The 24,594-nt window shown below is 40.6% G+C and overlaps 4 protein-coding genes across 5 annotated transcripts; 1 reads left to right on the top strand and 3 right to left on the bottom strand.

The window, feature by feature from the left end:
- Nucleotides 1-44: 44 nt before the first annotated feature.
- Nucleotides 45-6,384, bottom strand: tpte (transmembrane phosphatase with tensin homology). Of its 2 annotated transcripts, none has more exons than XM_085420673.1 (19): nt 6,062-6,384; nt 5,549-5,639; nt 5,377-5,457; nt 5,250-5,297; nt 4,987-5,148; nt 4,340-4,459; nt 3,660-3,759; nt 3,505-3,568; nt 3,335-3,399; nt 3,134-3,194; nt 2,967-3,048; nt 2,675-2,763; nt 2,516-2,577; nt 2,340-2,420; nt 1,477-1,582; nt 1,282-1,379; nt 1,105-1,200; nt 949-1,019; nt 45-853 (listed from the first exon to the last, which is right to left on the bottom strand). In XM_085420673.1, the coding sequence occupies exons 2-19, from the start codon at nt 5,593-5,595 to the stop codon at nt 748-750; spliced, it is 1,539 nt and encodes a 512-aa protein (XP_085276799.1). In that variant the 5' UTR covers nt 5,596-5,639; nt 6,062-6,384; the 3' UTR covers nt 45-747. The 2 variants fall into 2 exon arrangements, with proteins under 2 accessions (XP_085276799.1, XP_085276798.1); XM_085420672.1 differs by lacking the exon at nt 6,062-6,384 and adding an exon at nt 5,908-6,055.
- An 804-nt stretch (nt 6,385-7,188) lies between these two features.
- fgl1b (fibrinogen like 1B) lies at nt 7,189-9,578 on the top strand. The gene is made up of 9 exons (XM_085419610.1): nt 7,189-7,247; nt 7,360-7,446; nt 7,629-7,902; nt 8,080-8,239; nt 8,371-8,468; nt 8,617-8,705; nt 8,792-8,917; nt 9,043-9,107; nt 9,249-9,578. The coding sequence occupies exons 1-9, from the start codon at nt 7,242-7,244 to the stop codon at nt 9,427-9,429; spliced, it is 1,086 nt and encodes a 361-aa protein (XP_085275736.1). The 5' UTR covers nt 7,189-7,241; the 3' UTR covers nt 9,430-9,578.
- Nucleotides 9,579-10,386: 808 nt separating this feature from the next.
- thsd1 (thrombospondin, type I, domain containing 1) lies at nt 10,387-16,117 on the bottom strand. The gene is made up of 8 exons (XM_085420670.1): nt 15,764-16,117; nt 14,914-15,038; nt 13,675-14,069; nt 12,987-13,587; nt 12,696-12,857; nt 12,169-12,589; nt 11,524-12,064; nt 10,387-11,406 (listed from the first exon to the last, which is right to left on the bottom strand). Exons 2-8 carry the CDS (start codon nt 14,963-14,965, stop codon nt 10,774-10,776), a joined length of 2,805 nt encoding a protein of 934 aa, XP_085276796.1. The 5' UTR covers nt 14,966-15,038; nt 15,764-16,117; the 3' UTR covers nt 10,387-10,773.
- Nucleotides 16,118-17,502: 1,385 nt separating this feature from the next.
- vps36 (vacuolar protein sorting 36 homolog) lies at nt 17,503-24,593 on the bottom strand. Its single transcript, XM_085420669.1, has 14 exons — nt 24,403-24,593; nt 24,129-24,197; nt 23,962-24,032; nt 22,727-22,841; nt 22,541-22,630; nt 21,870-21,956; nt 21,252-21,284; nt 20,998-21,075; nt 20,630-20,764; nt 20,411-20,476; nt 20,250-20,314; nt 19,776-19,860; nt 18,029-18,105; nt 17,503-17,883 (listed from the first exon to the last, which is right to left on the bottom strand). The coding sequence occupies exons 1-14, from the start codon at nt 24,496-24,498 to the stop codon at nt 17,802-17,804; spliced, it is 1,149 nt and encodes a 382-aa protein (XP_085276795.1). The 5' UTR covers nt 24,499-24,593; the 3' UTR covers nt 17,503-17,801.
- Nucleotide 24,594: the final 1 nt, after the last annotated feature.

Below are 24,594 nucleotides of genomic sequence, written 5' to 3'. Positions count from 1 at the left end.
GATTATTTTTAATTAATCAAACACATGCACAGCTCCAACACTTTATTACAGTTTTTTGTTCTTCAGAAATTTGATACAAAAACTGCCATCAAATCATTATTTGCATTGAAGTGACCCTTAATTCATCAAAATCAATACAGTTTCTACAATAGCTGCTGCTTTGAAAGCTCAAATTCTAAATCATTGTGAGACTAACATCTTTTCTGAGCTCTCGTTAGCAATGTCTTAGCTTCCTCTCTCCCTTTTCCACATTTCCACCAAAGACAACTCTAACCCTAACCAATACCTAGGCTACTTTAGGTTTCAATAAATCCTCAAGTGGGGCTGAATAGGTAACAGCATTGGGAAATAGTTCACAAATAAAGCACTGAGCTATGAAAAGAAAAGCCACATATAGCTTTATAATTTCATGAATGCTAAATGTTGATCATTTTACTACATACAAAAGTACCTGCACATACAGATTAATTTAAATGTGGACATTATTCTTTGTGTATTGGTAATTCTCCATGTCTCACAAATTTAAGTGGCAAAAGCTGAGAGTAGAATTTTAGTCTACATTATTTGTAAAGTGGAGAATTGTAAGCACTTAAGATCACAACATTTAAACATGTAAATGTGCGGTATTCCTCTGGTCAATTTTAAACACCAAAACTGCATTTTTTAAATTAGTGTTCAATTTGCATATTTCTGTTCATTATGCATCATTAAAGCTAGAACAGGTTTTCCCATCTTTCGATCTTTCTTTTATTCAGATTCTAAGAAGAACATAGTGACACCAAAGTCTTCCTTGTACAGGTCCCAGGTCTTTGGTTTGTGTGGGTTGTCCAGCTCTTCCCTGGGTAAAAACAACCTGAGGACAGTTTAAAGAGTGTAAGTCATGATAATACAGTCAAAAGAATACAAAAAAACGGTCTCTGATCTGCTGAAATAGAAAAAGAAACACACTTGTTATCTTCTATGAAGGATGTATTGAACCAGAAGTAGAATGGAACATCTTCATATCCTTTCGGGAGACCCTAAGGGTGATGAGAACAGATCACATGAATCTAATTCACAAGCTTTCCTTTAATATAGGTGAAAGGTGAAAAAGTAAGCACTCACTGCACTCGATTCAAACATGACCTTCACATCTCCTTCAACCACAGGTCCATTCTGCAGGCTGATGACTGCTGCGTTATTACCCACATCAGGAAATACCTAACAAAACGCATAAACGGGTTAAAACGCTAAAACTCTTCAATCCTGTTGTGTGAATTTGTGAGTGTGTGACAGACTTACCGTGCAGTTCTCCTGCTTGGCACACACACACTCAAACACCAGCTCTTTTCTCACAATTATCTTGACCTTGAAATCGCTACCATTACCTTTACCAACGCCTGAGCAGGAGTAGAGGGAGAAAAAAAAAAAAAGCTCATATGTGCCACTGTTGGTGGTGCAGCTATAAACGAACATGATTCAGGTTTTCTAGTTTACCTGCTATGGAGTGGATACGGATGCTTTTAATCCTGAGGCTTTTCGGTGGAGGCAATTGTCTGTTGAACTTATTCTTCATGATTTCATAGTACCCTACGTACCGGCTCTGCAGGACACAAAAACAACAAAACCTTTTAACATATTGTGGCTGTAGGAGGTACAGCAAGCCATCTACTAATTGGAAGGTTGGTGGTTTGATCCCTGGCTCTGCCTAGTCTGCATACCAAATATCCTTGGGCAAGATATTAACCCCAAGTAGCTATGTGATGCATCCATCGGAGTATGAATGTGTGTGAATGGTGGTTAGAAAGCATAGAAGATAGTGAATATGTGAATTTGGCATGTTCTATAGAGCGCTTTGAGTACTCTGGGAAAGTAGAAAAGAATAAGAATCAGTCCATTTACCATTAAAAAAAGCAAGCATTTAGTTTTTGTACGTGTATTCCAACAGGCTTAAGAAGATGTTGAGACTCCAGAATCCCTTTTATGCTTCTTGGAATTGATTTCACCGGTGCCTAAAACTCTAATATACTTATTCCAAAAGACATTCCTTTACTATTTGTTTTGATGATGGTTGTGAAGAGCGATGTCTCACAGGTACGCCCAAAATCTCCCACAAATGATTTGTAAGACAGAACCCTTGGCTGTTTCCAAATACTTTCCTAGAAAAGGTTTGGCCAAAACCTGGCAACTTTCTGTGGCGATGTTACAAATTTTGTAAAAAAACAAAACAAAACAGTTGCCTCACATGTGAAGAAGGCCGTTGTATTGCTGCCATGCTTTTGTGTTTCTGCCACATGGAGCTGCTCATCATAATGATTAGAGGTCTTCACTACAAAGAGTTTTTGATGACTTGTTGTTACCTGAGAGGGAGTCTCCACCCCCTGAAACTTGGAGCTCTGACTTTTGTCCGTCCTCCGCTCGCCAAAATACTCCAGACTGTCCTTCAGTGCGAAAAGAAACAGATGTAAGGATATAGCTTTGTTTTAAAGCACTTATCTATTTACCCTAGTTTCACAAGTAAGTAAGAGAGATGTACCTGTGCACTCTCAAACTGGTCACTGTCGATAAGCCAGGTGCACACCATAGTACCGGTGCGTCCTGGGAAAGGGAGCAGTAGAATTCACATTTAAAAAGACGCATATTTTCAAATAAGTGATCCAATGATAATGAGTCAAGGAGAGCTCACTAATGTTACCTTTCCCTCCTTTGCAGTGGATCGCAATGATGTTTTGGGGATCAGCAGACATCCACTCTCTCACGCTCGCTGTGTATTTGAGCATGTCCCTGAAACAATCCAGTACAAGAACAAAGAAATAAGGTGTGAAAATACTAATTGGCACTGGAATTGATGCAGTTGTGATGCATCTTTTTCCTGGATCCGAGTCATTTATAGAAATGCTTGAAGTCTCAACATTGGTATAGGTTTACTACAAGAAAAAGATCCAGATTAAAGAAAAGGCCACATATGAAACAGAAACCGTGCTCACTCCAAGGAGGGGACATTGTGGTCATCAATAAACACCCGTTCAACCCTGTAGTGGAAGAACTGGGGGTCGTAGCCTTTCTCACCTGGAAGCAAAAAGAAACTACGCTGTTTTGTAATCCTCAACAAAAGGGCATACAGTGCATGTGAGGAAAGGTGGTGCACACTTACTGCAAAGATTGTAAACTTTATAATGGCCTTCATGTTTAGTGTCTAGAAACCTTGCCACTTCCTGCACAAAGAGAGAAGAGAAGTCAGTTAAAAGCCAATGGTAACTGTGATTGGGATCATTTTGATCTTTGTCTATGTTATTATTATGTTTGTAAAATGAAGCAGGTGGTGCATGGTTCGCATCCAAGGCCACTCACTTACCCTGATTGGATTCCTATAGAAGGCTTGCTTCCCAGAGGAGGGGAAAGACATGGCGATGACGCGGTCTACAGAGCGGGTAAAGATGCAAAATCATTGTTTTTCTTTTCTTTTTTTTAAATCTCAAAATGTATTTTCCTGACATGCATAATTGTTTAACTTCAAACACCTGCCTGTGACATAGGTAAGATCGAGGTCAAATCCATCCTTCTGATAACGCCGCTTGTTTTCAGAAATCTGAAAAATAAGCAATTTTTCCAGTGTTCTTTCTTGATGCCAACCCTAACACTTGTAACTGTCCAGTTTGCGTCTAGAATGACGACCTTACCATCCTCCTGGTGACTTTCTCCAGCTCTTTCTTCTGAGCAGCCAGTCTGAAAACCCTCACGAGGATTATTATTCTCAAGAAGCGGAGAAATGTCACAACCCTGAAAGGAAAATTGCAAAAGTGAATCATTATTCCAGGTGTTCGAAGTCCAGTGCATTCAAAAGGAGATTATAAAATCTGTAATATGGTTTACGATACTCTATGCAACTACTGCATGTAGCTTAAAACCATATGGTTAAGCTAAACAGTCATTAGACAATCAGCCAAGTCAGTCATTCATTCTCAGATTTTCACCACCAAATAAGAAAACAAAAATAACTTCAACATTTTTTTGCTTTTGTTTTTAAAGTACAATATGGCTAATTGCAAATTTACTGAAAACATTGCTCTATTGCTTTCTTTTTGGAGTAGTTTGTACACAGATCTATGAGGTCAGTCAGGAATCATAAGAGAAAACAAGTAGGTGGGCTATTGGTGTAAATTCCCATATGGAAAAGAAATACAAGATTTTTTTTAATTCAAATATTAAATGTGTTATACTATGATATGCTCATTAAAGTGGCCCCTTTTGCATTTTTCTTATCTAACAAAATGTTTATTTACTGATCATACTTAATTATTTAATTGTTCCTTCCAACTGTATGCCTGTTGTGATGGGAATGCAATGAGCAAACATGTACCTGGGGATGAGGCTGGGACCTGACAGGTCAGAGAAGGTGTAGACCATGGTGACCACCAGTGTGACAATCACCACGCAGGCGTCTATGATGTTCAGCTTGGAGCTGAAGTACACTTTGAAACTAAAAGGAGGCCAAGATAAGTGGAAACATGACACAAGACAATTAGTATACAGCTGGAGAAAGACTCCGCACAGATCATGCAATGGACATATTCAGTGATTTCTCTGACACTCTGATGACTGTGCCATTACATTTCCTAATCCCTAACCCAAAACATTTCCTGTCTGACTTCCTTTTCACAACTTCCTGTTTAATGACAAATCAGACTTGGTTTCAGCTGATTCAAAACTCCGGTGGGAATCACTGCTTTAAACATTTCTCTTTCTCACATTAGCACGGAAACAGTTGCGATCGCGATCCACTGCATCAATGTGAACACTTCTTCTAGCGCAGTGTCAGCAAAAAATTACTTTTGCAAAAGCAAGTTTTGTCTGATTTGTTAGGCAATCCACTGGCTTCCTCAGAACAGAGGCTATTCTTCCTGGAAGGCTGGCTCATGCGCATGACTTCTTACTCACAAACGGGTGTTGATGGTTACAGAGGTGCAGAAAACAACGACTAGACTCCCACAAGCATTTCTCACTCACTCCTCCACATAGACACGCAGGAGGACATCGGCAAGGAAGAAGAAAGAGATGGTGAGGGACACAGCCTCTAACGCATTTCCAGCATCTCTACTCTTGGCTGGCAGCGAGAGATCCACAATCACCAGCACAAAGTCCACTATGATCAGTGTTACTCCAAATAAACTGGAAAGAAAGACATGCAAATGATGATAAAACATCCACTTAATTAAAAAGACAACCAGGTAGGGGTGTACCCTTTTCCAATTTGCAAAAAACACACTCACCGAAAGCCAAAGGACATGACAAACGGGGCTATCCTTTTCCGAAGATTGCTGCAAAACAGGGGACAGGGTTATATGTGCCTGTATGTAGAGCTGAAGGGTTGTGCAAATTGGATCTCTGTAAACTTACTAGTACAGCGTGTCTGGTAGTGCACTCTCCTCCTTTCCATCATCAATCTCTACTTTAGCGTTCTCCATCTTTGTCATGTTTCTGAGAAGACAGATAGAGATTACGGACAAAGACACACAAATATATGTATTTGTTTGATATATAGAGAGAGATAAATAAATAAAAACCTCACCCATTTACACTTGAGTCTAACCCTGGGCTAAAGTACACAGAGGACATGATGCTTCTGTTTCCTTTCTCTTTTTGTCCTGAACGTGGAGTTTCTGCATTTGGAGACAAAAGCGTGATAAGATTGAGTGCACCCATTTCGGCGCGATGCTACGTGGTTACAATGTGGAAACAAATGAGACAAGAGTGCATAAACTTTGTGTCATCGTCCTAAAACGCTGCTTTTCTTCAAACCAGTCTCTCACGCATTTCCCGGTGCTACCTGCAGGATGCAGGAGTCCACAGCGCGTCCCTAAACCACTACATTCAGCTGCAGCACGTACAAAGAAACTGCTCAAGAAAGGAATCGCTCATTCCGTTTACCTCTGGGTAAATTTTAACAAAATTTCACCGCCCGGTCCACAGTCTGTGTGATCACCATTCACTGTCCTGTTGCTTTCCTTGCAGCGTTGACGCGTTCACAACAAATCAGACCCTCAAAAAGCCCAACTAAACTAAACTCCCACCGCCTGCTTACCGTCGGGACTGTCATTCGTCAAATTATACGAGACTTCGTCTTGTGACTTCTCCCGGGGACAAAGGAAGACGGTTCAAAGGTTAACCGGGTGGATTTTTTTCTATCCATCCACTATTCCTCATCGTTTTTGCAAACGTAGCGGTTTCGAACTTCCTGGAGCTCAGTAGAAAAAAAAAAGAAAAAACAGGAGGAAAAAATGCCCCCCCTCTTTATTCATATTTCCTCCTCAGCTTACTTTGACTCAAAAACAGAGTCTGACGGTAACCCTTCTGCACAGACGTATTTAAACCGCCGATAGTTACTAAACTAGCCCAACGGGCTGCCTAATTTGGAACATCTGGTTCTAATAGACTGGCCAAAATAACGAAATAGTACATTCCTGCCTTTTGCGTCACTTGTTTGTTTTTTGTCATGAATTCATGAAATTTGGGTATGATATTCAGAAAAGTAAAAAGTAAAAAAAAAAATGAAATAAATACATAGAAAACACAAAATACCTCAACTGCTCCCTTTAGGGGTCGCCACAGCGCATGTCTGCCTCCATCTGACCCATTTTCCTTGCATCATCTTTTATTACAACAACCCTCTGCGTGTTTACTTCACATGCAGAGGGTCATTTATCGTCTTCCCACACGCTGACTTCCTACACTACAGTTTGCACCTTTCCCGTGTTTTATACCATTGCATATTAAATATGTGTAAATATTATAACTTTAGTGTCCTGGGTAATGTTCACCCGGATGCTCTGCTGTTCATGAAATTACTAAGAAATCATATATTGCATTACTTTATTGCTCGAATTAGTGTTTGAAGTAGGACATTTATATAAAAAGAATGTAAATTTTTTTTAGGAATAATTGTCTCCCCCCAATAGATCACTGTGTTATATTTAAAAGGCAAACCCCACAAGCAGCGCTTCTGGTATGTAAAGAATGGAGCTCTTTCAACATTTTCGGTCAGTGAAGCTATTTGCAGCTCTGAGATCAGCTCTACTTTCAAGACAATGCGATGGTTTATGAAGGAGCAAGCACAAAACTGACCTGAGTTCAGTGTTTGACGAGACCGTTCTAGTCCGAATCCTCTAATGTGAAACATGCAGACGCCCAGCCTATAAATAATGCTGACAAATTTTAGGGGAAGAGAACACTGAACCTGAAGAAAACAAGGGAAGCTTTGTGAAATGAAGGTAAGGCTTGTGGCTTCGAGATTCTTCAGGTGTTTAAAAAAAGCATTTAAAGTTTTGGATAACTTTTTGATTTTTCTTAAAGTTTTAATCTAAATTGTCTTGTTTATTTTAGAAAACGTGGTTTTTCCTAAAAGTCATGCCAGTGTTGCTGTTCTTGACTCTGCTGTGCCCAGTCTTGGTCTCCTCTTCACAGCCGTCTGTATGTATCTACTCTGTAACAAATATTTTCATTTATTTTTGTATTGACTGTGAAAACTGAAAATGTTTGCCTTAAATTGTGTTTTTTCTAGATGTGTAGAAAAAAACTGTGATGCATTACTTGCTTCCTCTGTGTGTTATCAGAATAAAAACAGAGGTATTTTTTTCCTTCCTTATTTTAAGGCAACAGACTCGTGCGGGCCTGAGTTTGCTGTTCTCAAGCGCAGCATAAGGAAACTTGAAAATAGTCTTTTGATCAGAAAATGGCAGGTTGAGCACTTGCAGACGCACAAATACTTCCGTCCGTTTCAGCCTGCTGCGTCTAACAGCAAACCTCAGGCTGATTCAGACCCCGATTCTGGTTTAAACCACAACAAGAGCGCAGCACTAGATGGACTGGATATGACGCTGACTAAACCACTTCCACCGACAGGCAGTTTAATTGTATATGATAAAGGTAAGAAAAGCGCACTATGTTTGGTGCAAATCTACAGTGCATGACGCATTTTTCTATTTCTAGTTCACTGAGTTTTGCACATGCACAGCTATTTTTACTTGACATGCAACACAAAGTCAAAATGTCAATGTAAGAACAATAATCAGCAATCTCTGAAGCATTTAGTCTTTCTTCTAGACTGTTCTGAACTGTTCGACAGACAGAGACCATCAAGCGGTTTCTACCGCATAAGACCCAAATTACATCAGGAGCCCTTTTTAGTTTACTGTGACATGGATGATGGAGGAGGGTGGACAGTGTTTCAAAAACGCCGGCATGGAAGAGTTGACTTTCACAGGTAATTGTGCAGAAGAAGTAGCCCACAGCATGTGGGTGGAAGATCCCACAGCCTGTCTATCTAGTATGATGCTGATAAAGCTTGTGGGGTTTTCTGTTTGAAGTCAACTGCCAGCCTACTTCTCATTTCAGAGACTGGGTGGACTACAGAGATGGCTTTGGCGACTTCAAACTGTGGAATGACGAGTTTTGGTTGGGCAATGAACATATTTACTCTCTGCTCTCAGAAGGTCAGCAGGTCACGTTATGCACTAATGCTTCACATTAGACACCCAGTATGTGTTTTTTCATTCATATGTTGCATTTTAAAAAGTTCTATTTCCTGTCTTATTAGCTTCTCCTTTACCAACTTTACTTTGTGTCTTTTTTGTGCTAAAGGTAAGAACCTTGTGAAGATCGATCTTATGGATTGGGATGGACAGAGAAGCTATGCGTTTTATGACAACTTCAGGATCACCGATGAGGCTGTGAGAAAAACACTTTGTGTAGCTTTTCCTTAGAATCATAAGTATAACGATCCTCCCAGGAAACATTGTTCTAATGCTCATTCCAGGATAAATATCGTCTTCAGTATGGGCAGTACAGTGGGTCAGCGGGAGATGCTCTCAGTGGAAGCAGGGGTGTGGTGGAGCAGTGGTCTTCTTGCCTCAGTGGCATGCATTTCAGCACCAGGGATCAGGTTAGTCGCACATCTGTCAAAACCATTACCACTCCAAGATGGCAAGTTGATGTTTCACAGCACGTCTAATAGACTACTCATGTGCAAATGATGAATGTGAAAACACTGATGCCGGTGGTTGACAGGATAACGACCGGTACCTCCAGGGAAGCTGTGCCCAGGAGAATAAAGCAGGTTGGTGGTACAACAGGTGAGGCTGTCACCCACCCTTTCTGTTTCATGATGAGTCTGCATCACTTCAAATGTGATTATGAAGTTTCTGTCCCTTCACCGGGTTTTGTAATTTGGAAAATTTACCTTTGACATTGTGCCCTTAACTTCTGATCTACAGATGTCATGCAGCCAACTTAAATGGAAAATTCTATCGCAGAGGGAAGTACAAAGCCGAGTATGATGACGGTATTGTTTGGGGGACCTGGAAAGGCCTTTGGTATTCACTTAAACACACCACCATGAAGGTGCGGCCTCTGGTTTTCCTAGACGCCGTGGGCAGTGGAGCGGGCGAAATTTAAAAACCCAAACGCTAAAAAACAAAAACAAACATTCTTTGCCATATTTTAATTTCTCCCTTTGCTATTTTTCTATCAAATATCAGTAATACCGTATTGTATGCATTTCTTTCTGTAAAGTGTCTATTAACCAAACACTAAAATAAACAGCATTTCATCCATAACACCTCTCTGATGTTCATTTGATTGTCCTCAAGCATAGTTACAATGGATACAACTGTGTAATTTTCATTACATATTTGACACTGCTTAGATCTCACATTAAACAGTGAAGCTGTCAGGATCTGGAGACTCGACTGGAAAGTGCTATCAGGCACCTGAGTTCCTTGGTCTCCACCCCTGGGCGGAGCCATCTCCCTGCTGCAGTCCTGCACACCTGAGACTGATTCGGGGCAATCAGGTTGAGGATTTAAGGTCCCCTCAGACTCTCCTTCACCGCCAGTGCGTCAAAGACCTCACGTTGGTATTGACTCTACGGCTTTTCACGCTCTTGCCACTTTTTCATTGTTAACCTTGGTTTCATGTGCATTTCCTGGACCTTCGTTGTCATCGCCCTCAACCCCAGCTCGCCTTACCTGCCCTCCAGCCTCACTCACCACCTTGGACACAGCGGAACTCAGGTCTGCCAGCCGTTCCACTACTCCCCTGGACTACCACCGCCTCTCCCTGAAAGCGAGATTCACGCCGATCACCAACGCAACCGCTCCGTTCCCGTCTCAACCTGCTAAATCCCCGTTCACCCCCGACCCACGGCTACTTCGTTAGCAACTCCTTGTCACGAATTCACTGGTTGACTAAATAATAAACACTGCAAAACGTTTGAGCCGTCTCTGTTTGTGGTTATCTGCAATCGAGTCCAATTTAGCTATCGGCCCGTGGCCATTGTGACAGAAGCAGTGTAGCTGGTGCGGTTTCAGTATTGTAGAGTACTGTAATTGCAGAAGACTTGGCAGCACTATAAAAGAAACACATACAGTTATGTGGAAATAAAACTAGAGCATTATCTGGGCCTAGGTATTGATTTTAAGAGTGCATTTAGAAAATGTGACAGGTTTATTGTACCAGCTGTTGAAGTACAGAGGAGAAATGTATTTCCAAAGTGTGTTAAAAATCTCAGCAATGGCATACAGTGAATTAAATAAAACTTTCAGTCAGTAATAATATTACAAAATATCAAAACAAACCTTAAAAATTTCCAAACTAAAGTCAAAAATAAGAACTTTAAAAGATAAACATATAGAGATAAATCTAACATTACAATACATAGGTGGGTACAGAGATGTAGGGTGAAGGGTAAAGAATAAATGTGATTTTCAGTGGCAGCTTTTCTCAGCTGTCGTTTGTGATCTACTCCTCCTCCCATACATATGACGAGGACAGATCTAGATCCAGCATCTTTTGTTCTGCCTCGCTCAGCTTGTAGGGAGAGCCATCACTGCTGGTGTACTCCTCAGTCACGGGCAGAGAGTGGCAGCGACCTTTCCTCTGGTCTGAAGATGAAGCAGTAAAGCTGGAGCTGCGCTTGCGCCCCTTGGCTGCAGAGTTGGACTGAGCCTCCTTTAATTTCCGGGCCAGGATGTTCCTCTGAATTGGTGAGGGGCCACGACGATTCCAGTTCTGTTCAGCCCGATCCAAACTCAACTGGTTCACTTCCTGAGAACTAACAAGTGCTGCGGCGGGACCCCCGATCCCTGAAACTTGGTCACTGTTTTTTCTCCTCTCTGCTGTGCTATTAAAGTCAGATTTACCCTGTGCCCCAGATGCTGAAATTGTGTTTGTGTTGGTTCCAGCATGTTTGATTTCATTAATGTGTGAAAGCACTGGTTTCTCTGTCCAGGGGTTCCTCTGGTCACTTTTCTGTAATCTGGATCTAGCCCACTCTGAAGCCCCATGCTCTGGAATTGGATAAGAGCGATATGGCTGTCTCTCCCACCCTCCTTTGCTCCAACAGCTTCCTTCGGGAAGAGTCCGAGATCCCACCTGGAAAGGACATAACGGTTAAACTTGACCATTCGTGGCACTAAAATGTTTTACAGCAATAATAAATAAACAAAATAAAAAATAAATTAAAATCATACTAAAGAGTATATAAGTTACCTGGGTCAGGCTTCTTTCTCTGAACTGTCTGGACTGTGAGAAGGACGGTAGCTGAGGTTTGGCATCATTAAAACTGGAAGTCCGTCGGAAATTTGGATTCTTATGATAAGAGTTTCCCGCTGCTGCATGTCCTTCTTCTCTGAAACCTGTTAGCCCACTCCTCTCTACCATCTCTACCCAGTCAGCAGTGCGGTCATGCCACTTGGAGCTGCTCCTACTTGCGTGAGCAGCAACAGGAGGACCTACGATCAGTTCCACTCTAGGACTCAGTCTGTCCGGTGTGGCCCTAAAAGTTTGTGGTGGTGGTTCAGAAAAGGGAGCTGCAATGTGAAAATTCTTGAGTTTAGAATCACCCTGTAGACCTAAAGGGGAGGCAGAATGAGCAAATCCAATCGGTGTAGGAATGGGAGAGATGGTGGGTGAAGCAGATGTGTCTACAACAGTGTCATGGACAGGGCTGGAAGAGACATGGTACAGCTGTGTAGCCTCCTTTAAGCCCTTCTTCTTCATCTCTTTCAACTGTTGTTGTGCCAATTTGTACCTAGGCAAAAAATAGTTTCCGGTTTATTGTGTGTGTGTTTTTTTTAATAGCTGTGACAAAAAGGGCGACATCTGGGATAGAATATTATAAATTTTAAAACATACCCAAATATTGGTGGAAACACCTTCTGGCCAGTGGGAGATAGTCTTTCTGGGTCCTGTGGGAGTGGTATCACCACGGTCTGTGAGAGAGGTTGACTTCCCAAGAAAGCCCCATCTTTTTGGGCTGCAGCCACACCCACGCCCCCTGAAGGGCTGTGAACATCAGACAGGCTGGGTCTTTGTAGGCTGTGCCCACAGATGGAAGTCTCATCTGAGAGCTTGCGCCCTCCAGGAGAATGCATGGAGCTTCTCCGGACAGAGCTGCACTGAGGGCTCTGGCAAAATTTTCTCCACACCGTCACCACAACAGTAGCCATAATCACAGCCAGACAAAGGGAGATACCAACTACCACAATCATGTTACCGCCCAAGGGTGCAACTCCAACCGGTGCAGGTGAGAGAGATGGAGAAGGAGCTGGTACCACTGGGACAAAAAGAAAAACAAAGTTTGGACACAAAACTGAAGAGAAAAAGCTTTAATCTAAGATACTGAAGTTTAGAAAGAGCAAGTTAAGGGTAAACAAACTCACCGACACAATCCTCTAATGAACACAGGGACTGCTCCTTGATCATGCCAGTGCACTGCATCCCTCGCACACCTGAGGGCAGTAAACACTCACGCACTCGTTCCCTCACCCCTTCTCCACAGCTCACGCTGCACACACTCCACGGCTGCCATGGCCCCCATGACTCTGCAGGATGCAAGGAAAGTGTTAAAACACGATAAAGCAGATTAGTAGTTTAAAACCTTTAACTCTGCATTGCTACATAAATTCCCTCCACTCCAATACACCAAAAACACACGGGCTAAACAATCTCACCTGCACTTTTGTAAGCCACCAGACACGTCTGTGCTGGACTGGGCGAGCGGCTGTAGTTGAAAACAAAGCGAAAGCAGTACTTATGCCTTCCCGGGTAAAACACGGAGCAGTTGAATTCAGTTTCATTCTCTCCCTGAGTCAGCCAGTTAAAGGCCAACGGGGGAGAAGTGGGCTCCTCTGCAGATGAAGCAGCATCACTATACAGTAATACTTTCCCATTGATGTGAGCACAGGGCGGGGTGATCAATTTAACAGTCATAGTGCCCTCACAGCCACTCTTGTAAGCATTGGCATTTTCCACTAGCAGCTTATAGGAGAAGATACGGGACAGGTAGAGCGGTCCAGAGCTCTTCACCTCCTGTGCTGTGTGAGGAGACTGTAGAGCAACTCTTATGAAATCTCTGTCTGTGAATGGGAAGGCACAGGACAGTTCAACACTCTGAGAACGGAGGGGTTTGATTGGGATTCGCGTGAGGGCTCGGACCTTGTTGATGCTCTTATGACCTATTTGGTTGTACTCCATGTAGCTGACTTCTAGTGAGAGAGCAGAATCAATGCCGCTGGAACAAGCCTGAAAGTGTTCATTAGTGGATATCCCAACCTGAAGAGAAACAACAGAAGAGAAGTATGATAATTATTTATGGTCATTGTTTTACAGCAGTATATACTGAAATGTTGTTTTTATTGCCTGAAAGGATCCAGAGTGGTTCCCAGCTCTCTCCACGGCAATATGAAAGGTTGGCCAATGGACTTGTAGTTCTGAACTCCACCACCAGGTAGTGCTCTCTATGCTACTGCCCTCTGTGCTATTAGTAGGGAAAACAGTGGAGATGCTGGTTTGTCTCAGCAGGAACCGGAAAGTTCCTGCGTACGGGAAGCAGGAGCAGTTGAACTCCACCCTGCCAGCCGGTTGATTGTTGTGGAGAGTCTTGGTCAGAACAGTGGTGTTGCTTTCCGTGTTGACGAGAGATAGGCTCCTTCTCCGGATGGTGCTGCTGTTGGATTTTATGCTGAAGTCCACAAATACACTGCTGTTGCTTAGGGCAGAATGCAAAGAGGGCCAGATATTGAGCCCTGCAAAAGCTGCAGGAAAGAAAACACACAAGTAGATGTGAGAAAGACAGAGAAAGGAAAAAGAAAATGTTACACATTGTTCTACAAGTGGTGAATACACCTTCTTAATATGTCCACAATGGGTAAAATTAAGTCTGGTTGTAGTTAACCATTAATGCATTTATTTAAAAAAAAATCCAGATTTTCCAAGCATGCAAGCAAAGTTTTACTGTACCTAAAGGTTTTTTCTAGTTCCATTTTGTTAGGTAAATTAATCAGAATGATAAGCTCAAGTGTGAGTTAATATTTGTGGCTGTTTAAAAAAATACTAGGAGTGTATGGGTCTGTTCATTTTTGTTGGTAATTTTACAAATTGTAGAAGGTTTTCTAGTAAAACTTGGCCTCAATTGTGAGTTTATAAAGCGTCAGTTTTGACAACACATTGTAACCATAATTTATAACAACGTGTCCTATGTCTAATTATAATACTTTTATAAACCTCTTATACATTTCCCTTATCCAACATCAGATATATTGCCCAAACAACCACAAAGTATAGTTTTTTGCTCAGAACGACAGAACAAGCTCAGTGGAGTCCACATTAACAGGTTCAAAAGCAGTAAAGTATAGATATCAAACAGACAAAGAGTTAAACATGTTTGAGTATATAAGCCAAGAATCAGGGTGCTATTAGTGGGGGGAAACGCACTAGTAGCATGTTATTTTAAGAGCTATTGTGCTCTGTATTGTGTAAATCCTGTTGTTGGGACCTCACATCCTCACAAAGGAAAGCGGGTGTCTGAAGAGGCCACGCATTAGCCTCGTTCAACAGTCAATTAAAATGCAGTAAGATGATAGATTTGTAGAAACTCACCATATCCAATGAGCACTAGCAGGAAGGACAGCAGTGAGACAGCCTGTGGCATTCCGATACCTGTGCCTCCTTCTTCTCCAACACCACATGATCGTCCTATTCCACCATCACAACGCTGTAAAAAGCTTTAAATGGGGAAATCATAGAACAATAAAACAAAAAAACCAAGAAGATAATCCACAGAGAAGTACTAGATAGCAGTTAAGTGTGTGTACAAGAAGCTGTGCGCTCTTCTGCATGTATGGAAAACAGGAAGGCTAGAGTATGAACAGTGAACATGACTTTTCTGAATTTACACTGGCGTCTTCCTCTTCCTTTCATCTTCACAATGGGTATGGGGAGCTGCCACCATCACACAAGAGAGGTTTCAAAAAAAAGAAGGGGAGGGGGCTTTGTTCATCACAAACATGTAGTAGGCTGAAGCCAAACACTTGTCTGAATTGATCTATATAACAAACAATGTATATATATATATTTTTTTTTTTTCAAAAACCGACTATTTCAGACTTTTGAAGTCAGAGCAGAATCAGAAAATTTACTACTAGTTATTATTTCCATCATAAAGTCAGCCAAACTTCCAAGCAAATACAAAGTTAAGGTGGAGCCTGGTGTTTGCTTGTTTTTAACCCCCTGCTCATACTGTGTAGCTCATTTGGGTGAATATTTTCAGGATATGACTGGTTTTTAATCCGCGAATAAACACAGCGCCCTTTGTATGCGCAATACCTTCTGATTAGTGAATCTAAACCTTGATTTTCAGTCTAGATTAGCATGCATGGTGCTTTACATAGTGACTCTAACCCTTTACTGTTTTGTGTAGTGCAGTCTGATTAAATCAAATTGTACTCACGTGTCTTGAAGACTCAGAAAAGTATGGTTCCTCGACGCTTTCCCCCGCACAGCACCCACAGTAACTGTCCCTCCATATGCTCGTTGCGAATTTCTTTTGCCAGATAAGCTGCTAATAAATTTCACTGACAGTCAGGGGGACAAGTATGACAGCCCCACGAGCGCTCCAGAGGCGCGCGCTGGGGTTCAGAGCGCGTGAAAGAGATCCGCTCAGTAAGGTCAACAAGAGGGCGTATTATGTTTGCGACAAACTCCCTTTTCCTCTCAGAAATTAGACACGCAGTTAAACGGTTTACGACTTAAGTCTTAAATATTATCTGCCTTGAAGCTTCCATTTAAGAAGATATTTAAAAAATAAAGAACGTTTTGCGTCCAAAACGACTCTCGCCCTTTTTATTCCTGCCTGAGATTAATAGCAGGTAAAATGAAGCAGTGAGAAGTGGAACTGGTTCTAACGTGCTTTAGCTCTGGGAAATTTCATGCTAGATGAAAAAAGGCACAAATGAAAGATACATTTCCTGCTCTGGCAGTTAAAGGATCGCATTGCATTAAGTCTATCATTCCAAAGATCGATATCAGTTTTAACAGGCGCCCGGATCATCAAAACATTTAAGATGGCAGTGCCGCAGGAAAAATATGTGAAATTCAACATAGGGATCTGTAGTTCAATACTTTATGTGACAGTGTGAGAAAAAAAATCTAACGTTTTAATCAGTATTGTATAGTAAACTATATATGTCGTTTTTCTATGATTAACCAATTAGAGTTAAAAATAAAATAAAATAAAATAAAAGCACACCAAATCATAAATTATGCAGAAAGCCGTAGTCAATCTCATTGTAAGAGCAACTGGACTCATGTCGTGCGGTAAAATGTTCACCTAACCTAAATATTGTGCATGCATCCCCAATTATGAGAATCAGACCTGCCTCGGCTCGGCTCGGCTCTCGAGACTTCCTGAACTAGTTGAATTCATCTATCAATAAGCGGGCCACATGGCAGGGTAATCTAATCAACTCTGCAGACCTTCATTCTTCCTCTGGCGAGAGTCCACACAGAACAGGAAACCTCTCTGGAGATGAAACGTTCATGTTCACAATGGGAACAATGAACTTTTCTATTCTGTTTGTTAAAATACTTTATGGTGACAACAGAAGCACCATTCTAACACTACTTGTTGCCATAGGCTCCTCATTCATATGTAGTTACTTGCTATATGGTAACTGTGGGTGAATATGATAAAGTATTGTTTTGAAAGATTTGTTGTGCCAGTTGATCACGTGCTTAACTTTCAGTTTTGCCTTCAAAACACACACTCTGGTATTTGTCTAGCACAACTTTCCTCTGAACTGGGACTGAGTATTACTCACATGCACTCTGTAAACTGGATTGACAGGAGACGCATTTTAGTCTGTCTTGTCTGGTCTTGAATTTACCCAAAGCTATTACACTCACAGGAGCGTTTGCTGGGAAAGGGACAGGAACTGATGTTGATGGACTAAATTAAATGACCAACAAAAGATGCAATGTGGAGCAGGTCATTTGGATTAATTGAAACCTGGGCATCTATGTCAGCAGGGAACGCTACAGTCCCTAACCACTTATTATATATTTTACTCTGGAAAATGTCATTAGCGATGGTATTTTTCATAACAGAATGCTTTGGTTGCATTGAATAGGTATACCCGACTTTTCCAGAATGAGTACATTGTGAATGAAAACAAAGTATAAAACATAAAGTGCCGTTTTCCAAAAAGCATTTATTACCAAACACACCCGATGGTCACTCTACCAACGAGAGTGGACCTGAAGCTTGAAACATTTTGAAAACAGTCCAGTATCGCTCGTAGTTCTAGATAAAAACATATCTATAGGTGGATTCACAGTGCTCTATTATAATCAGAACACCAAATGGATACATACATTGGATACATACAGCATGTATGAAAAGTACAGCACCTGTAGAGGTCAGCTGATATAGTTTTTTTTTTTTTTAAAGAAATCATCTGTTAATATATTCCACTTTAATTGTAAACAGGTTAAAATAGGTTTGGGTAGAATCTTAAACCCTCAACAGAGTCATCTCTACAAAGGTGGCCCATCTTCTCAGCCAGCAACAACCTGGACATGGGGAGTGAAGAAGGCAAATAAATTACAACATGACAAACTGCAGCAACAAAGAACTATAAAATATGAGACACAGACAAGTATTTCACACTTCTACACCATGACGATAAAGTAAAACTGACTGACATGACTAACTTACCGCTCTTTTGACAGAAGAACAGAGAGACCCAAGAGCTTTGCAAACTCCTCTGCAGTCAAGGAGCCTTTCTCTGACACCTGTCCATGACAGGAAGAGATACAGAATTGGTTATAAATGTATCGGTTTTCTCTTAACCTTCAGAAAACGTGTAGTTGAACGCTTGTTCACACTTGTTGGAGCAGTGTCTGTACTGCACAGATTGTTCTTGGTTAGAAGAAAGCAATTGCTACTTATTCACCTTTTTTTCTGTGTTGAAATAACTCTCTGTTGACCAAAATCAGCTTAGTTTAATGCAACCCATAAATCAGTATCATAGATTAGATTACCTAGTGAAGTCATTTAAAGGAGTAGCCAACTTAGCCATTTAGTATTTTCCTAGCAATAACAAGGTTAGACAACTTGCAGTAATTTCCCTGAAGTTGGTAGGGATATATATAGAATTATACATTTTTGTGCTATAACAAAGAGTTCATGTTAAAGGTTATGCTGTGCTGGGAGAAGATCATTTGCTGACATTAGTGGACTGAGTTTTTAAGCTTACTCTAGCCAGTGTTTTACACTAGCTTGCAGTGTGGCAATAAAGGGAGGAACTGAGTAGAGTCTAACCAATATCAGAGTTTTTAGACCAATACCAATACCGATATTTGATCATTTAAAAATCTGATATACTGTCCAGTTTTTTTAATTATTCTGTCAGACACTCAAAACATAAACAGATTTCCCTAACATTTGTTATCTGTAGTTATTAATTTACTTGTTTGCCCAATTCTGGGCCGATCAGCTGTTTGTTGTGTTTGTGGTTCCAAACATACATCGCAGAACGCTCTCCGGTGAACGAACTGTGCAAGCTCAACACTCATAACATGTTTGAATAGTGTGTCTTTTGTCTCGTCTTTAGTTAAAAATAAATAAATAAATCAATTATCAGCCATTATAAATGCTGACCCTGATAGATCAGCAAATAGCCAATATCACCAATATCGCCACAACAGCTCATCTGGCTCCATCTCAACCTCTCCTCTAATGCCCTTATACAGAACTACAGTTCTTATCTAGGCAGCCCATCATATGCTTTCTCTACAGCCACACACAGTCCTTCTGATTTTCTCTATAATTCTCCATCAGGACTACACAGAACAGTTAAGGGTTAGACCCACTATGTAAAGCACCATGCATGCTAATTTTTGCTTTCTGATTCACCAGCTGTCCTTCATCCATTCTCCCCTCCTTCTGATTTTCTACATTCATCAGCTCCTTCCATCTTAGCACACTCTCTTCGCTTTTTAGCACATTTTCCATCTCTATCCTTACTTACCCTAACCTGCTGCACATCCTTTCCAGCTTGGCCTCTCTGTCTAGCAAATATATACAAGTCCTTTTCCCCTTCCTTTGTGTCCGGCTTCACATAGAACCTACTATAAGTCTTTTCCTTTGCCACCTCTCTCATTGCCATATGCTCCCAATACGCCTGTCTACTTTCTTTATTTCCTTGATTATCCCAGTTTTTTCTTTGCTAACCTCTTCCTTTTCATGACAAAATCATGCCCCGAGTCCTTTAAAAAGATGCCAGCCAACATACTGTTTTGAGCAAATAAAAGGTTGTTACATGTAAATTGCTTTACATTCCTATTCACAGCACCTTTAAATTATTTAGTTCATTTTGATAAGTAGTGGAATGTGATGTTTAGTCACCCTAAAGCATGATAACGTCACAGACTGTATTATGATTGTAACAGTTAAAGCTTACATTGTCCAGTGCTGAAGCTATCATTTCCTCTTCACTGTGAGACTGCAGCTGGACCACCATCACTCCGCTATCAAACACACGCAACCTACACACAAGATGAGATATGAGAAAAAAGGGGTTAAGTGTGCATGGAAGGAACAGAGACCAGTTTTAGGGTTTTAGGCTGTTTTATTAAATATTATAGACAGTTAAAATATGGCAACTAGCTTGTAGTGCTGGGATCAACTTTGTACGCAAACAGTAAAACAAGCCAGTTTTTTGTTTTTTTTTCTGAAACTGAGAAGTAACAGGAAATGACAGCTGCGGAGGCCTGGACAGCCCTTCAATCAACAGGAAGCCTGGCAGGAAGAGCCTGGCCTTTGTGAAGTGGGCACCAACCTAGCACTATAGTAACATAGCCTGTCTCTATTCAAATTAATTTAGTGCACACCTAATTTAAAACGGAATACAAAGACAAATGCAACACAAACTCACCTCAACGGGAGCTTCAATGACTCAAACATTTTACACGCATTCACCAAATCTTCTGGAGATAACAGCTGTGGAAAGAGGAAAAAAAATAACCAAAGATGTTTGTGTGTAGTGTGGAAGTACAATGTTGTGTTACAGTTATGTGTGCATTTTCGAAGAATTACCTCCATCCCTCTAGCACGATTGACGAGACAGTACACCTCTGTAAGAGCCATCATACCTCCACGTTCCTGTGAGAGTGGGGAGTGGGAGAAAGAACGTGAGAGAAAGAGGATCATGAAGAGAATAAAATAAAAGCAAGTAAGTAAATATAAAAGGTATCTCTTTTTTTCCTGTTTCACCCCCCACCCCCCCACCCCCCACAAAATAAAAATCACACCCACCTCCAGAGGGGCCTGCAGCATATCCCCCAGTTGCTTAGCCAGTTGCAGGTGATAATGTGTACCGGATCCATGTGTTTCTCTGGTAACAGGGTTAGCGATACCCATGCTCAAGAGGTATGCCTTAAACCGTATTGTCTATTGAATAAAACACAAGAATAAATAAAAAACAAGCTGCTAAAAAAGTTATTTTAGAGTCACAATTTTCTAAAACGCTAAGGTAACCGTATCATGCAATAAAACATGTGTTGTGTTAAATTTGTGCGATTTGTGTGATTCAATAAGATGTGAGGAGGATTACAGTACAGTGACTTGAAGGTACAGATATTATCCTTCATGTTTCTGTCTCATCACATCAGGAAACTCTTTACCTCATCTTCTGTTATGTCTCCCTGCTTGTCTTTGATCTTGTTGGCTATAGATCTGGAGAGCTCCACCATCTCTTTGGCCTGTTAGGAAGAGAATCATGAAGAAAATCCCACTAAGGAAATGAGTTTTACACAGCTCTGCTATTTATGATTATATAAATTTACACATTTGTCAGTGGATAACTTAAAGCTTCCCTAATTCTGTTATAACTCAGCAACTATAGAAACATGTAAACATGAAATGAGAGCTTCCTTACCTTCACCATCAGCTTACTGAGGTCCTCAAAGGCCTGAAAAGCAGAGACTGAATGAGTAATGGCTTTCAAAATTGTTGACAATTAAATAAACCACAAAACTTCCTGGCTGCAGATATAATTTAAATGTCATTCCACAGCAAACCCCCCACCCCTGTAGCTGGATATAAAACATACTTCCTAACTTTAAACCCCATTTTTGTAAAAGCTATACTTGCCATGTATTTGTATCTGTCATTTGGATTAAATTAGTATTTTTAAATACTGATATATCATATAATGTATTCAATAGAAGTTATATAAACAACTTTCCAGTTGCCTTCCAGAGTGTCACAGTGGCTGTGGTCATCTTGCTTTGCAATAACGTCCAATGTTGACAAGTTTTTACAGAAGAAAAAACTAATAAAAAATGTAAAAAAAAAAAAAAAGTCCAAATCCAAACCATATTTATTTTAAAATATATTTACAGTTAATTTAGTCAAAATGACTTTGGTTAAATACAAGACCTCAGCTAAGGGTTTCAAGGAGATGGCGATGGATTTTATCCATAACTCTGCATCAGAGAGAGTATACCATAATTCCAGTTCTGGCCCATTTCTCACTCTTTATTTTTCCCATTACCTCAGAAATGTTTTTGTCTGTTTCTTTCCTCTTCTCCTCGATCTTCCTCTCAATGCCAACAATCCCAACTGCACGTGTCTTTCCTGCCTACATGACCACAAAGGAAAAGAAAACACACATAATCAAGTTAAACACGGGCAACTTGTCTCAAAGGACAAGGAAGGACAAAAACAAACAAAAGAAATCCAGGAGGGAACTCTTTGTGGTCAGTAGTTGTTATAGTACATACGTTAATTTTACTGACCATTATCCTGTTCAACAAAAAATGAAGTAATGTACTTTTTGGAGACACATGACCTAATGCAAGTGGAATGACTTCTTGCACTAATTTCTGTGAAACATTAAATCTAATTTGATGCATATTGATACTTAAAAAAAAACGTTGGAAAAATCTAAATGTCAGGCAGTAATTCTTACTAATTGTTAAAAACTGAAAGGTACAAGAATTAAGTGCCTACGCTGCCATCATGTGGAACATATCTTACACTGACAGTGATTCCAAGCTTCATTTTATCATATACTGAACTGTTACGGTACATGGAAGTTGCGTTTATACGCTGGTGAGTGAAAACAATGTGCCACCTACACCTACAAATCCCCATAAACATAACAGAGCACAAAGGACAGATGGTTATCAGTGAGGAAACACGGTGTTCTCTTTTGTTTCTAACCTGAGATCCAGTTCCTGTGGGAATGGGCTGTGAAACTGGTGTATTCTCCCACCTTTTCTTGGTCATCTCTTCAGTGAGCCTCCTGTAAAACTGCAAGGAAAAACAACAAAACAGAGCCATGTCAGTTCCAAGTCATCAAAAAAAAAAGCAGTACAAAAAGTGAAAATGAGGAAGTTGAATCACTACCTCAATCTGCCCATGTTCCTTAAAAGATAGCTTGATGTAAGAGTACTTGCTGTATTGGTATGGACCTGGCTCCTTGTTGGCAGGTACTGGATGCAGGTGGATCACTATTTTTGCACTTAAGAATAAGAAAAACCAGTAGTTAGGAGATACATATTTTCTTGTACTAAATTTAAGTTAGTGTATTTATATGTTCTCTGTGAAGGTTCTCCGTCATCCAGGTCATTGTAGTCTAAGGAGCTTGGAAAGAAAAGCTTCTGGTCTTCTTTAAGTTTCTTGAAGGGAGTCCCCATCAATTGCTCCTTACAGGATTTATTAGTTTACTCTCCCCATACTTTTTTATTCTGTAGCTGTTACCACATCTATTGATGTAAGAGTGATGCTTGCCTCTTTCAAAGTACAACTAGTGAGATCATCATGTTTTGATCTTTGTTTTCACTACATATTTAGTAGCAATGGAGCCTAGTTAGCTCTCCTATCTTGTCCCTTTTGTCTTACTTCTCTCTGTCCCTTTGAAGAAGTGAGGCTCCATAAATATTAAAGAGGTACATATTATTTCTAAGTTGCAGTGAATAGACAGAAAAATAAACTGTAGAAAACTAAACAGCAGAAAGAAGAAGAGAAATAACAATTTTAACATAAAGCAGTGACACACTCTGTAGCCTGATCAACCCTGGCATGGCCTCCTTGGATGAGGGTGTCTAGTGATAATAGCCGAAACGCCTGATGAATCCAAAAGTTTACTACTGACGATGTGTCCCAAATTTTAATATGATAAGATAGATCAGATCTCTAATTTCTAAACCAAACCAATGAAGAAAAAAAAATGGCAGATTAGCTGGTGTAAAAGACCAAAAGTTGAGGCACACTAGATGTGTGCCGCTGGTAAAGTTTCTGGGCTGCCTTTACTAATAACAGCCATCCCTCAAGATTCTCTCCATTTAAAGCAATGCATTATCAGGGATTGTAACATCTAGTCCTTTTACTGAATCAGTAAGGGGCAACACAGATGCTATTTATAATAATTTGGCAGTTGTCTATCCTAAATAATTTAGACCTTTTGCTCTTTATCACACTATTTATGTACAAAATTGACATGATGCAAACAATAGACTATTGAATAAGTAAACATTAGGACTGATATTCACAATGATTTAAGTGCATTCCTGATAATTTTTAACTGTCTTTGTTGACCATTGCAGTGTGCTGAAAAAAAAAATGTATTCAGCAGTGTTTACCTCTTTCCTATTCCTGCAGCCTGCTCCTCAAAGAAGATGATCTGTGACAGGGGCATGGCGATGCAGCATTCCTGGAGACAGCAAAGGCAAAAGGAGCCATCATATCAGCAATAGGCACCAGCTGGCACACAAGGTGGGTAGTTAGGGTGTGTTTAATGCTCCCTTACATGATTTTTGATATCCCTCCAGATTAAACGATGGGTGCTCAGCAAGGTAACTCCGAGATCCAGCTTAGCCTGTACAATGACACGAAAGACTTGACGTTACTTACTTGCGCAGCTTTCCGAGCTACAAACACTCCCCACGGTACACATGCAACCACATAAAGCAACAACTCTTCATCAGCATCTGACATATATGGTTTTTGTAACAGTAATATGGTGTAAGTTTTAGCCACCGCGTTGTTGGACCAGGCTGTTAAATCACAAAGCAAAACGATACCTTATCATCACCGTCATACAGTCTGACACCTCGCTGCTGGATCACTAAAGTTTCGTTTATTTCTAGGAGCCCATTTGACCACGAAAACCGGTCCATTTTTAAGAAAAGCAAGAACAATTCAGGTCGCACTTCACTTCTTCTCCGGTAAGACTCATCCTATGTTTTCTTCCTGTATGCTGTTCAAAATTCGCC

This window comes from Rhamphochromis longiceps, linkage group LG10, assembly GCF_057381845.1.
Source record: "Rhamphochromis longiceps isolate RC_006_pf linkage group LG10, R_longiceps_female_GT1.1, whole genome shotgun sequence".
NCBI lineage: Eukaryota > Metazoa > Chordata > Actinopteri > Cichliformes > Cichlidae > Rhamphochromis > Rhamphochromis longiceps.
The sequence above is the reverse complement of the archived record's forward strand: the minus strand, read 5'-3'. Positions and strand labels throughout refer to the sequence as shown.